The 13660-nt window shown below is 62.6% G+C and overlaps 1 protein-coding gene across 1 annotated transcript in view; it reads left to right on the top strand.

Moving 5' to 3' along the window:
* Positions 1–13660, top strand: part of GALNT9 (polypeptide N-acetylgalactosaminyltransferase 9) — a 47889-nt gene that overhangs the window by 19646 nt on the left and 14583 nt on the right. The window contains exons 3-5 of the mRNA XM_045534153.1: positions 8788–8954; positions 9893–10067; positions 11937–12134. Coding sequence (XP_045390109.1) covers positions 8788–8954; positions 9893–10067; positions 11937–12134 — 540 coding nt within the window. The remainder of the gene's footprint in view (positions 1–8787; positions 8955–9892; positions 10068–11936; positions 12135–13660) is intronic.

Raw genomic sequence — 13660 nt, 5'->3', positions numbered from 1 at the left:
CCTGTGGTGTCACCTGGTGTCCTGGAGCTGGGGGCAGGCCTGGAATGGGGAGGGGGCTGAGAAAAGCCAGAGGAGGTGTCGGGTGAGGGGAGGAGGGCAGGGGGTGGGGGTTCTCAGAGCCGCTGTAACAAGACACCACGGACCAAGCGGCGTATAATCAATAGACGTGTCCCAGTTCCCAAGGCTGTTCGTCCAGGCCAGGTGCCGCAGGTGAGCCGAGGGCCTGCGTCCGGGTTGTGTCGGCACAGGGTGGGAGGCGGGAGCTCCTCGACTCCCTCCTGTGAGGGCGCTAATCCCTGGCACCGTCGCCCTGGGGGTCAGAGCTCCCGCCTGCAGACCAGGACGTGGAGGAAGCCTGTGTAAAACAGGCCTGGTGCGGGAGGGAGACAGAGAGACGCCCCCAGACCACACATCAGAGTCCCTGCGCCCAGCAAGCCCTGCAGCCTCCCTCGGACCCGGCAGTTTTCAGAACAAGGTGCTTTTGCACCGGCCTGTGCCGGATTTCTGCAGTCGGGATGCTGACAAGGGGAGGGGCCGTCAGAGGCGAAGGCTGGAGCTGTGCCAAGCGAAGGGGCCCCTCGAGGGAAGCGTCTTCCCAGCTGGTCCGGCTGTGGCTCAGGCACCAGACTCTGGTCCCACCTGCCTGCTGTTGCGTCCCTTCTGGAACCTTGTGTCCCCCACCCCAGGATTGGGCGGCCTCTGTCTGGGCACCCGAGGGAGGAAGGCGCAGTGATGCTGGGTGAGCCAGGGCTGGGGCAGGAAGGACCCACCCTCTCCGCCCGTGTGACGCTGGAGCAGGGCCACGGTGCAGCCGCGTGCTTGGTGGGAGCCCACACGTCCCACCCTGGGTGACCCTGAGAGGGGTGTTCGGCCAGCGCCAGCCACTCCAGCCCAGTCTGGCCTCCCCAGGTCCCTGAGTCCCAGGCGTCAGGAGAGGAAACACAGTGGTGGTCTGAGGCTGGTTGGGAACATCCACCAGGAGGCTGGGGCTGGACGCAGCAAAATGCTGACATTCGGGTTTGTGATGTTAACGGGTGTTTGCCGTGTCTGCCGTCCTGCACAGAGCCCCAGAGCCGCGCCTGGCACGTAGTAGGCCCTCAGCAAATGTCGTGGTTGATTGGATAAGTGAATAGGTGGATGCACGGTCAGTCTGTGCCCACTTGAGACTGTCAGACTTTGATTCCATAAACAGCTTTACCCACCAGGGGCCGATCATCCCGTCAGACTCTGCCTCACTGCGGGGACTGACAGGCTGGTCACCAGAAACACACACAGATTTAGGAGTGTGTGTGCATGTGTGTGTATGCATGTGTGCATGCATGCATGTGGCTGTGCATGTATGTGCGGGTGTGCACTTGTGTGTGTGCATGTGTTTGTGTGTGCGCCTATGCCTGTGTATGTGTGTGCATGTGTTCATGTGTGTGTATGTATGCGTGTGCATGTGTGCATGCATACATGTGGCTGTGCATGTATGTGTGGGTGTGCACTTGTGTGTGCAGGTGTGCACATATGCATGTGTATGTCTGTATGTGTTCACGTGTGGATGTGTGTGCATGCATGTCTATGCATGTGCACGTGTGCTTGTGTATGTATGTGCATGTGTGCATATATGTGTGTGCACATTCCAGCACCGACAGCCAATTCCATCCACTCTCAAAGTGCTCCCACCTTCCCCCATTACATCATTGATTTCCTCTGTCGAGAGGTAGATAGCTTTTCTAATTAAGCAGCGGCTTCAATTATGCCACAAAGCATATAACATAGATCTTGATTATTAAGACCGGCCTGTGGGATAATGAAAGGAAGCCCGGCAAATCCAAATTAAACAGGATCATAAAAACGAATGACCTTATCCGAGAAGCCGTCCCATAATCCAGCGCAGCAACGTCCCCCCCACCCCCGGCCCCGCGACATGTTTGCAAAGTCTTCATGCATATTAATTGTTTAAGTGCGAACAGCGTGGCTGTCGACTCTAGTAAGTGCAGATTAGAGAATGGTGAATTTGAGGATCCGAGAACAGGCGCCTCGTGCCCGATTTGGGCTCCCAGCGAAGCTTCTCCCCCTAAAGCACCTATGTTTGGGGTCGTCTGTGTGAAGGCAGGTGTCTCAGGCAATAAGACGGAAGATACTCGACACGAAGACACGCCACGTGCTCTGCGGGGAAGGGTGGGTGCATGGTCTCTATCAAGGTGTGGGAGCTGCGGCCGGCAAAGCCACGTCCACACAGCCAGATTCACCCTTCCTCTCCCGGGGGCTCCGTCCCGGCCCGGGGTCTGGCTGGGGAAGGAGGTGTGTCCGTGGAGTGGGGACCCCGCAGGTGAGCCTGCCGTCCTGGCTCTGGGGTGGCTGCTGAAGGGGAACAAGCACCACCACTGGGCTGTCTCTGCCTTCGACTCAGCTCTGCCGGCCCCTCCAGGCCAGACTCGTAAAGCCCGGAGGCTGACAGAAGCCAAACGGGCAAAGCCGGGCTTCCTGCCCTCCGGCTTCCCTGGCAGATGCGGATTTGCTGGGATTTGTGGGGCAGAGTCTGCTCAACCCAGGGCCGGCAGGACGAGCTGGACACGTAGACACTGGACTAGATGTACAAACGTCTGCAGTCTCCACGGCCTGAATCCGGGAGCCCTACGGGCCGCGCTGGGCACCTCGGCTAAGGGCAGGGGAGGGATCAGCAAAGCCACTGAGGGATGGTGTCCAGCACGTGACGTGTGTGCACATGCGTGTGTGCACCCGTATGTGTGTGTGTGTGCGTGCACACGCATGTGTGCACATGCGTGTGCCGGGGAGCCTTTGCCCCAGCCACCTGATAGACTAACAGACTCAGTCCTGGACAGGCATGGCCGACACCGGGGCTCCGGCCCTTCCCAACCCTCTGGCGTTCCCAGGTGGCCTCTCCCAGGCTGGTTCCCCTGGGGTCTCCCGGCCGTGGCCCCCCATGAGGACTCTGCTCACATCGACGTCCCCGCGAGGGCGGGAGCCTGTGGCTGCTGCTGTGAGGACATCGCAAAGCTTGCTGGTGGCAGCAGCGCTCCCCGGTGACCCGTCTTCCAAGAACCCTCCCCGGGAGCGTTTCCCAGAATCATCCATCACGGGTGACTTCTCGAGTCTGTGCGGAGGCCAGGCCACTGCTCGCGGGAGACTTGTGTCCTGTGTTCGCCGGGGCGGGGGGGGGGCCGAGGCCCTGGGAGCGGCGCTGCCACTTCGTGCACATCTCTCTCGGGGACACAAGGGGCGTCTGTGGGTCCCCACCAGTGTCGCTGCCGACTAGGACCTTGGAGGTGGCATCAGGAGCCTCGTAAGCATCTATGCTCCTCTGTGGTCATATAAATCCCCGCGGAGAGGCCTCTGAGGCCGAGGTTCTCCTGCCTCTGGACGAACCGAAGCCTCTGTGACACGTTCCCACCCTGCGCACAGCGGCCCCGACTCAGCCCTCCCCGCCCTCCGCCCCTCCTCCCTTCACCCAGCCACCACAGGGCACCCAGGGGGGCCACCGTGTGTCCACAGAGAGGCCAGCAGAGGCCGGACTTGGGGACATGCCCTGGAAATGCACTGGGGCTGCCGCACACACGACCCCGCGGCCAGATGCGCGTTTGACCGTGTTTGGTGCTGGTGGAGGCGGCAGGGCAGGGCTCAGACGGGCAGAAGGAGACGTGGTGGGGTCTCTGCAGCAGGGCCAGAGCCTCCCCTGCGTGCAAAGGCCCCGGGGCCGGTGAGGGGAGGGTGTGGCCCCAGGTGTGGGGCCAGCGGGGCAGGAACAGGCCTGCAGCATGTGGCTCCCGCTGAACTCTGACTCCCTTGCAGCACCATAAACTCGGTTTATTTCCCGTCTGACAGAAATGCTGCTGTTTAAGTCCAGAGCGGAGGCCTCTGCTTCTGCCCAGGCTGAGTTATTCCAGGGCCGCTGCGTAACGGTTTGTTTTGGCTCCTCTATGACATCGGGGCAGGGGGGACGTGCGCCCAGCATGGGGCCAGGGCCAGGGGGGTCCCTGGTCTCCCCCCAGGGAGGGGCAGCACAGCCGGGAACGGGGTGGGCTGAGCCGGGCAGGGGAGGGAGCCAGGGAGGGGCAGCAGTGGCCCCTGTGACGGCAGAAACCATGCAGCAGCCCCGCTCACACACGGACTCGGCAGGGAACCCGCCACGGTGCATGTGACAACACGGGTGGCACCTCAGGGACTGGGCGTCAGGTGGGAAGAACAGGACGCTGGGGACCGTGAACCGGGGAAACACCCATTTGCGTCACAGTGTGGAACTCAGGTGCGAATGTCGGTGGCAGAGCCGTGGAGAAGGCAGAGCCGGGTCACCCGGTCCACAGGGAACCCGGAGGGCACAGCGGGGTGGGGCTGTCATGCACTCTTCCTAGACGGGGTGTCAGGCAGGTGTTCACGGCTTCCTCAGCCGTCAGACCTGACGTGTCGGGTGAATGCCCTTCCTGTTTGCTCAGTGTTTAATAACAAGCCAATTTTTTAAATTGAGAAGGGCATTGTCTTGTAAGTAAACAGATTATTTGATGCAAAGTAGGGCGGGGCAAAACCAAGCCATATATGATATATCGCACGATTTCTAATTTAAACAGCGACTTGTAAACCGCGAGTATTTGTGATGAACACTCTTTGTTACGTGCCCGCTAACAGATGACGTGAGATGGAGCACTAGCCCGTGGAGAGCAAAGAGCGGAAGGCCTAGGAGGCTGCGCTCCCTGCAGCTGCCGTGCGTAGTGGAGACTCACGGCTGATGCCAGCGTCTGGCAGTGGCCGTGGCACTGCCGTGTCCTGTCCCACACGCAGTCTGCAGCCGTGGTGCGGGCCTGGGTCTGTGGGAAACCGAGAACTGTCTCCCCGTCCCTCCCCCCCACTGTGTGTCGGTGCCACTCGAGGGACACTCTTGCCTCCGTCCCGTGAGACCCGGGCCAGGCCCACGGTGCTCTGTGCATTCAGATAACGAAGCCCCAGGCCAGTATTCAGCATGTCCGGCCCGCGTGACAGTCCCCACCACGTGACAGTCCCCACCGGGTGCTCCACCCAAAGTCAAAGCTTGTCCCCGTCTGCTGTGGGGCTGCTCGAGGGGGCCACGGGGAGGGGCGAGGGTGCGTCTCCTCCCTCCACTGCCCCCCCCACGCGCCAGCTGCCGGCTCTGAGCCCTGTGGCACCTGGTGGGGGAGGGGAGGGTGCGGGAACGGGCGTATTTGACTGGGGTTCTGTCAACTGCCAGCAGTGTCCCCGAGGCTTAGGAGACAAACACAACAGGCTCTTCACACACGGCTGCGCCTCAGAGAACGCTGACTTGCATCATGTTGTTGCTGGTACAACACCCACACACACACGCACACATACACACACACACACACGAGGAAAGGGGCCCCCTTGGCTCAGCCGCGAGTTCCCGTCCGCCTGCGGGTTCTGCACGGCCGGCCTTGAGCACCTGTTGACTCAGGACCTCGACGGAGGCTGAGCTTGAAACAGTCCCGTGTGGTCACCCTTTGGCCGACCCCAGGGCATCGCAGGCAGGTTTCCGTGGACACCAAGCAAAACGGTCCCAAGTGACGCAGCGTGGAAGGGGCCACTTCTCGTACACTCCCGTATCGTTTGGTTTTTGCCATATGTATGTGTCGTTGTGATGACAATAAGCGCAACAACGGTGATACGAGGGAATTCATTGTGACCAGAAACATCTTACCCAGACTTTTGAATAGTCAAACTGATCCTAATAAAAGGAATCTCTGAAGCCCTGATTTCTCGGGGCTATAAAAATCAACTGCGGCTTTGTTTAAAGAAATGACTCTTAAGAGATCATAAGGAAACGTTTCTCAAAAGAGAGATTTTGCTCTTAGGAAAATTTGAGCAATATTTCCGAGGTACCGTGGCTGAGGAAAATACGCCCTGGGCTTTGCGAGGAGCCCACCTCCCTCGGCGGATCACCCTTTGTCCTTTCAGCCACCAGACATCCGGCACATTCTTCCTGTCTGGGGACCCCAGCCTCCCCGTCAGCTGTCCTGGGGGCCTGGGCAGCCGCGTGCTGCTGGGGGACTTGGCGCTCGGGCTCAGCCAGCCCTGCTGGGTGCCGCGCCCAGTGCAGGGGGCTTGGAGCAGTCGCGTCCTCCCCGGGGCACAGCAACTCTCGAAGCGACTCACTCGCCGTCTGACGTCAGGGGACCCGGGCAGGCCGGCCCTGGAGAAGCCCTGACTCCTGTGCACTTGGGGGGCCTGGTCCTGTGGCCCGCAGGGGCCTTGAGGGCTTGACAGGTGTCCCGGTTAGGAAGCAGATTAGGCCAACCCGAGGCGCAGGGTCCTTGGATGTGGCCAGAGAGCATCGGCTGTCAACAGAGGTGCAGGAGGCCTTTGTCCCCAGCTCCTGCTTCCCGGCAGGGCTCAGTTAGGGCACCTCGGGCGGACGGGGGTCCTGAGAGCTGTGCCCGCCCAGGGCTGGGAGTGGCTGTGCCACCCATCAGTAGGACAGTGCTCGACGCCACCGTGGCGGAGACCAAAGGACGGAGAGGGTGCCGGACACACGTGCTCCACCAGAAACTCAGACGGACCGCGATCCATTTCTTTTTAAGAGTTTAAATCAGATTGAGTTCCTATCCAGCCACAGAGTTATAACTAATGCGTATCTAAGAGGTACAGTGTAACTAAATAAGTTGTAAGTGTTCAGCCCTGAGGACAGGAGAGAGCCCCCAGGACATGGATTGATCGCTCACCACGCGCGTTGCGTGTCCGTGCGCCCTCGTGGGCTTGCTAGGAAGGAGCAGGGTCTGGCTGCACAGGGGTCTGCAGAGCTGTGAGAGAATAAACATCTGTTCTGTGTGAATCGTCCAGGCTGTGGGCTCTGCTGTGGCAGCACAGACACCCGGGACAGTCCGGAGTCCAGAGCCCGGGGAACCGAGGGCTCCGACGTCAGAGCGCGGACAGCGGGCACCGAGCTCCACAGAGAGGGATCTGCCCTTCTCGCCCGAGTCCACGGACGAAACGCTCGTCTCTTCCAGAAACACCCTCAGACACGCCAGCGAGCGGGCGTCCCTGACCCCACTCGAGTTGACTGTCACAGTCATCGTCACGCGGAGACGCAGCTGCGCCGACCTCTCCTCTCGCCTCTCTCCGGGGGGCCGTTGGTGTCCTGGGCTGTGTCACCAGGTAGCCCCTCGCGGCACATGCAGGGGACTCTGACCCCCCAGGTCTCCGCAGCCCTGGCGTCTCCCAGCTCGCCACGCAGGACACCTGGGAACGAACGTTTCGGGGAACGCTGGGTGTGGCCCCGGCTCTCCGTTCCCCGCATGCGACTTGGCTTCCGTCCCTCGCGTCTGGGACCAGAAGGTTCCCCCCCACGCTCTGTGCTTCTCTGGTGTGTATTTTACAGTTGTCTTGACCGTCATCAAAAAGACAAAAGACATCTGTTCTGCACCACATCCTGTGATAGATGTGGCCGCAGTTCAATTTTCTAGTCCCTTAATGGGACTTGTTGGAAGAACCAAGAGGGATCTCAGGAAACATATTTCACGTGAAGAATTTCTTCCAGGCCACGGCTCCTAAGGCAGGGACAGAGAAGTGGAGAAATGGCCCAGGAATGGCGCCCTGTCACTGCGGCTCCAGGCGGTGGAGACCTCCAGCCTGCTGTGCCGTGAAGTCCTCTGCATTTCCACGGGATCCCAGACGCAGCCGGGCAGCTTCTGCCACAGAAGCCCGGGCGTCTGGCGAGCGCGGGAGTCTCCCCCTCCGTCTGGGGAGACCCTGGGCATCACCAGGTTTACCATTTGCTCCCCCAGCCTGGCGCCACCCGCCACCCTCTCCCGTCCACCTGCCTCCTCGCTGCTCCTGACGAGGTCAAGGGTGACTGCGTCTCACTCAGACGGGATTGTAACGCGGGGCTGGCCTCTTGGCTCACCGAAGCGAGGTTGTGTTTGGTGACTTGAGATGATGCTAGAACTTTCCAGGCTCGGAGGCTGCCCAGGGACGGCATGAGCTTGCGGAAGGTGCCCCCGTTCAGCAGGCAGCGCGTGGGCGGAGCGAGTGGCCGCTGCGATGGGTGGATAAAGGGCAGTCGGCATCCCGGGCTGAGTGGTCACCTGGCGTGGACGTCTGCGTCAAAGGCGAGGTCGTTAGGGACTGTGGCTTGTGGGTAAGAGAGGGGGGTTCTGTGCCCCCAGCCCTGCGCGGCCCCTCAGCTGCTGCCGCTCCGCAGTGCCAGGTGCAAACGGTCCGTCCTCGCGGGCAGGAGGGTCCTCAGAGCAGGTGTGTGCAGCCCGGCCAGGCCCCAGCGGCCCCAGTCGCGGACGGAGAGTCCCCCGGCTCCCTCGGCCCTCCCACGGGGAGCGACAGGGGTCTGCCTTCGCTGTGGTGAGGACGCGGTGAGGACGTGTGGGGACGTGTGGGGACATGTGGGGATGCAGTGAGGACGCAGTGAGGATGTGTGAGGATGCAGTGAGGATGTGTGAGGACGTGTGGGGACGTGTGAGGACGCGGTGAGGACACGGTGAGGTGGCTGCGTGCTCAGGCTGCTGGGTCCTCGTGGACCACACGGCCCCTTTCCCCTGTTCCAAGCCTTCCGAACACGCGGGGAGAAGGGCTGGCTGTGCCGCCGCCGGGACTTGAACCCGTCACAAGCTGCAGCTTCTGCAGGCCGCAGGGAGGACTGGGGGGGGCGTGGCTCCTGAGGTGACCACGCTGTCTCCTCGTGCCAGGTGAGGCGGTTTCCATCCACAGTGTCACTGTCCTTCCGCAGCTGGTGGGACCCAGGCCCGTCCCCTCAGCGTCCCGCGGGGCCGCCCCGCCCTGACGCCAGGCAACCCTGTCCCGCAGGTGCAGACAGATGACCTACTCCCAGGACCTGCCCCAGGTCTCTGTGGTCTTCATCTTCGTCAACGAGGCCCTGTCTGTCATCCTGCGCTCCGTGCACAGCGTGGTCAACCACACGCCCTCCCAGCTGCTCAAGGAGGTCATCCTGGTGGACGACAACAGCGACAATGGTGAATGGGGCCGGGGCCGTGGGCGGGGGCGGGGGTAGGGCTGGGGGCGGGGCCGGGGCCGGGGGGAGGGCCGGGGGTAGGGCCGGGGGCAGGGCTGGGGTAGGGCTGGGGCGGGGCCGTGGGCGGGGCCGTGGGCGGGGCCAGGGGGCAGGGCTGGGGGCCGGGGACTGGGCCGGGGGCAGGGCTGGGGTAGGGCTGGGGCTGGGGCGGGGCCGTGGGCGGGGCCGTGGGCGGGGCCAGGGGGCAGGGCTGGGGGCCGGGGACTGGGCCGGGGGCAGGGCTGGGGTAGGGCTGGGGCGGGGCCGTGGGCGGGGCCGTGGGCGGGGCCAGGGGGCAGGGCTGTGGGCTGGGGCGGGGCCGTGGGCGGGGCCGTGGGCGGGGCCAGGGGCGGGGCTGTGGGCGGGGGCGGGGCCGTGGGCTGGGGCGGGGCCGTGGGCGGGGCTGTGGGCGGGGCCAAGGGCAGGGCTGTGGGCCGGGGCGGGGCTGTGGGCTGGGGCGGGGCCGTGGGCGGGGCCGGGGCGGGGCTGTGGGCTGTGGGCGGGGCCGTGGGCGGGGCCAGGGGCAGGGCCGTGGGCGGGGCCGTGGGCGGGGGGCTGGGGGCGGGGGGGGCCGTGGGCTGGGCGGGGCCGGGGCGGGGCCAATGGCGGGGCTGTGGGCTGTGGGCGGGGCTGTGGGCGGGGCCGGGGCGGGGCCAGGCGGACGGCGGTTGCTGGCGGCCACAGCAAGGACCACACAGGCCAGAGCAGCAGGGCCTCGGGGGTTCGTGCTCCCGCAGCTCCAGGCCGGCTCCGTGGTGAGGGGTGGCAGGGCCACGCTCCGCCCAGCCCCGCGGGGCTTCTGTGTTTACGGGGCTTTGCTCCCGGGGGCCCCAGCGCCTCGGCCCGGGTCTCGCCGCCCCGCCCGGCTGCCGCACGCTGAGCCTGCGCCTCCCCCCGCAGTGGAGCTCAAGTTCAGCCTGGACCAGTACGTGAACAAGAGGTACCCGGGCCTCGTGAAGATCGTGCGCAACAGCAGGCGCGAGGGCCTGATCCGGGCGCGGCTGCAGGGCTGGAAGGCGGCCACCGCCCCCGTCGTCGGCTTCTTCGACGCCCACGTCGAGTTCAACACGGGCTGGTAAGAGCCGCGCGGGCTGGACGCGGGTCTCGGTCGGCCCCTCCTGGGCTGGGGACCCGCCTCAGCCCGCCCTGTGGGAGCCGCGGGCCCAGCGCCACCGGGTCCCGCCGCGTGGTTCTGCCACGTCCTTTAGAACGCGCGTGTGAGGCTTGCTCTGTCCCTGCCTCGTTCCCAGAGTCTGAATCACTGCCGCGTTCCAGAGGCTGAGGACACGATGTGCACGTTCCGTGGTGGGGACCCCAGGGCAGGGACCCCACGGGGGCCGGGGTGGGGCCTCCTGCTGGGCTGCCCGGTGATCTGGCCTCTGGGGTCTCTCAAAGCCCCTGGTTCCCGTAGCAGCGTGTGCTGGTGGCAGGGCGTGGGCGTGTCCCCGGCAGGTGCTGCTGTGGACGGAGCCTCTAGCGCAGCCTCCCCCACCCACAGGTGGTTCTCACTGAGACTCCGCTTCCTCCTGCTTTGCCTTCCCCTCGCGGCCGTTTCTCTCCTCCCTGCCAGCCCATAAGGCGACTCCTGTTCTCCTGTGACATCTATCACCTTCCAACACGAGATGTCGTTACCTACATATCACCTTCTGACCCCACCAGGGTCGCTCCAGACCGTTGTGTAGGTTGTGCACTGCACAACCATACTTGGTGGCCTTTCAGTCCCTCTGATGTGGTGTAAGCACCCTGAGGCACAGAGGGCGTTTGGGAGAGCCGTGAGTCTGTCACATCAGAATGCAATTTTAAACTGGTACCACGTTAATTTTCACAAGTGAAAACCTGGTTATCCCTCTGCAAGTAGCACTCCCCCCCCAGAACTGCCTCCACAGAAGACCCTGCCTTGTCGGCAGCCGTGGCATTTGCAGGGAGCTTTTCATCCCCAAAGCACTTTGCTAACAGTAATTAATTAATCCTCCTCACCAAGCTGAAAGGCCCGTAGACACCAGGGCTCTTGCTCAGAAGGAGGGGACGGAGGGGCGAGGGCAGCCGCATGGTTCGTGGCCAGGGTCAGGGCCTCGCCCCTCCCCAAGCTGGACCCTGAATCCGCTCTGGGCCCCGCCCGTCCCTCACTGTCGCGTTTGGGCATTGGCGGGTCACCCGAGTTCCAGCTGGGATGGCAGGGGCCCTGCAGGTGTCTCACCCTTGCAGGATGCATGAAGTCCCCAGGGGCGAGGGCCGCACTTGCTTCCACGGGGTTTCCTGCACGAAGGTCCCTGCGGGAACTGCTGTCCCCCTGGTCACCCTCCACTCTGCCTCATCGCCAACCACTGCCTGGTCTGCTGCTCCAGCCGCCTGGCCGGAGCTCTGAGGCACACGCCAGGGTCACAGTGTGGCTGCTCCCTCTGCCTGGGGCCACACCCTCCCATCACTGCCGGGACAGCCAGGCAGATACCCTGTTGGAACTGCAGCTCCTGCCCACTGCCTCACGGCCTTTCTTCCCCATGATGCCTTCCCCCCTTCTGACATGTCCTGTTATTTACTTAGACGCATTGTCTGTCCTCTCACCCCACCCAGTCAGGACCGTTGCGCACTGTTGTGTAGGTTCCACACTGCACAACAGCACCTGGTGGCTTTTCCATCCAACCTGTTGTAGGCTCCCTGGGGCATGGATTGCTTTTCTTTTTCAGTTCAAGAATCTTTTCCAGTTTGTTAGAGCAGAGTGTGGCACATAATAGATCCTCATTTAATACTTACAAATGAATGTCCCACAGGTGCAGGAAAGGAGGGGGGGGTTGGGCTGAAAGAGAGGCCGAGCTGTGAGCTCAGGGCAGACGTGCGGAAGCTGTGGGCCTTGCACGTCCCTCCCTGGGGGGAGCTGGTCCCTCCCGGGGAATGGGGGAGGCCCCAGGACCCCTGCCTGTCCTCACAGCCCACGTGTCTTCCGCAGGGCTGAGCCTGCCCTCACGCGGATCCAGGAGGACCGCCGGCGGATCGTGCTGCCGGCCATCGACAACATCAAGTACAACACGTTCGAGGTGCAGCAGTATGCCAACGCGGCCCACGGCTACACCTGGGGGCTCTGGTGCATGTACATCATCCCACCGCAGGACTGGCTGGACCACGGCGACGAGTCGGCCCCCATCAGGTGAGCAGAGGGTGGGGGCGCAGGGTGAGGGGGTGGGGACGCATGGTCTCGGGGACGGGAAGCAGCTGCTCCTGCAGAAAGCCAGCCTGGCAGGTCAGAGGTAAATGTCGCCAGAGCAGAGGCCCAGGGGCACAGATGTCATGGGGGGACCGTGGGCAGGTGGGCGGGCTGGCTGGATCTGTGACCAGAGGGCGGCGGGAGGGACCAGGAACACCACAGCCACCGTGAGCAGCGAGACAACAAACACGGCACTAAGGACACAGACTCACAGTCCTCCAGTCTGACCCCCGTGGGGTGTCCTGCCAAGCGTTTATTTTCATTTTGAATTCGTTCCTTAAACATAGAAAAGGAGAGATTGCAACATTTCAGAAACACACAGTGCCGGCCCCTCCTGAATCCCGGGAGCCCTGGCCACACGGGGCCCCCAGGCTGTAGCCACGAAGCACCCGGTGCCAGCAGGTGTCGTCCAAGCAGTCGTTTTTGTCCCCTGCTCGGCGTGGTTCCCGCCAATCTGTTGTCTCCCTGGCAATGACTGCCACTTGCAGGGTCAGCTCTCTCGTGCCTGGCTCACTTTATACACTCCTGCCACCCATGACTTCTGTCACATGCAGGGTCAGGGTAACAGGTGAGATCCTGTCAGATACCACTTCCCTCACAGGCAGGATAAGAGTCACAGGTGGGATCCTGTCAGACATGACTTCCCTCACATGGAGTATCAGAGACACAGGTGACATCCTGTCATATATGATTTCCGTCACATGCAGGATCAGGGTAACAGTGAGATCCTGTGAGATATCACTTCCCTCACGTGCAGGTTTAGAGTAACAAGTATGATCCCGTCAGACGTGACTGCTCTCACATGCAGGATCCGGGAAATAGGTGAGCTCTTGTCAGATATCACTTCCCTCACAGGCAGGATCAGAGTCACAGGTGGGATCCTGTCAGACATGACTTCCCTCACATGGAGTATCAGAGACACAGGTGACATCCTGTCATATATGATTTCTGTCACAGGCAGGATCAGAGTCACAGGTGAGATCCTGTCAGGCGTCACTTCCCTCACTGGAGGGTTACAAGTACCAGCCGATTCCCAATCCCTCGTCTCGCCTTGCAGTGGCCCATCTGTTCTCAGCCCCTTGCACGAACTGGAGGGCAATTCCCATTGATAATGACCTTTTACAGCCGGAAATTGTCCTGTTCATCTCCCTCTAGTCTTCCACGAGAGGCCAGTGGTCATTTATCAGATTGTCTTCGTATCAGTAACGGGAAATCAACTTTTCATAGATTGTGGACACCGGCCCTGAGCCGACACTGGTTTCTGGAGGCCTGAGCTTCTCTGGGGGCTGCCAGGCAGAGTAGGGGCTTCTGGTGTCAGGTCCCCACCACTAAGCCTGGCTGGTCCCTGGGGCGACCTCTACAGTTTGGGAGCACATGCTATTTTGTAGCTGGTGACATCACCAACAGGCCATGTGTAGGGACGTGGAAGAGAGGACAGTGGGGCAGGTGGGGCAGGCCTGTGGGGCAGA

Source organism: Lemur catta, chromosome 21 (assembly GCF_020740605.2).
Source record: "Lemur catta isolate mLemCat1 chromosome 21, mLemCat1.pri, whole genome shotgun sequence".
NCBI lineage: Eukaryota > Metazoa > Chordata > Mammalia > Primates > Lemuridae > Lemur > Lemur catta.
This window is presented reverse-complemented; position numbering and strand designations above follow the sequence as displayed.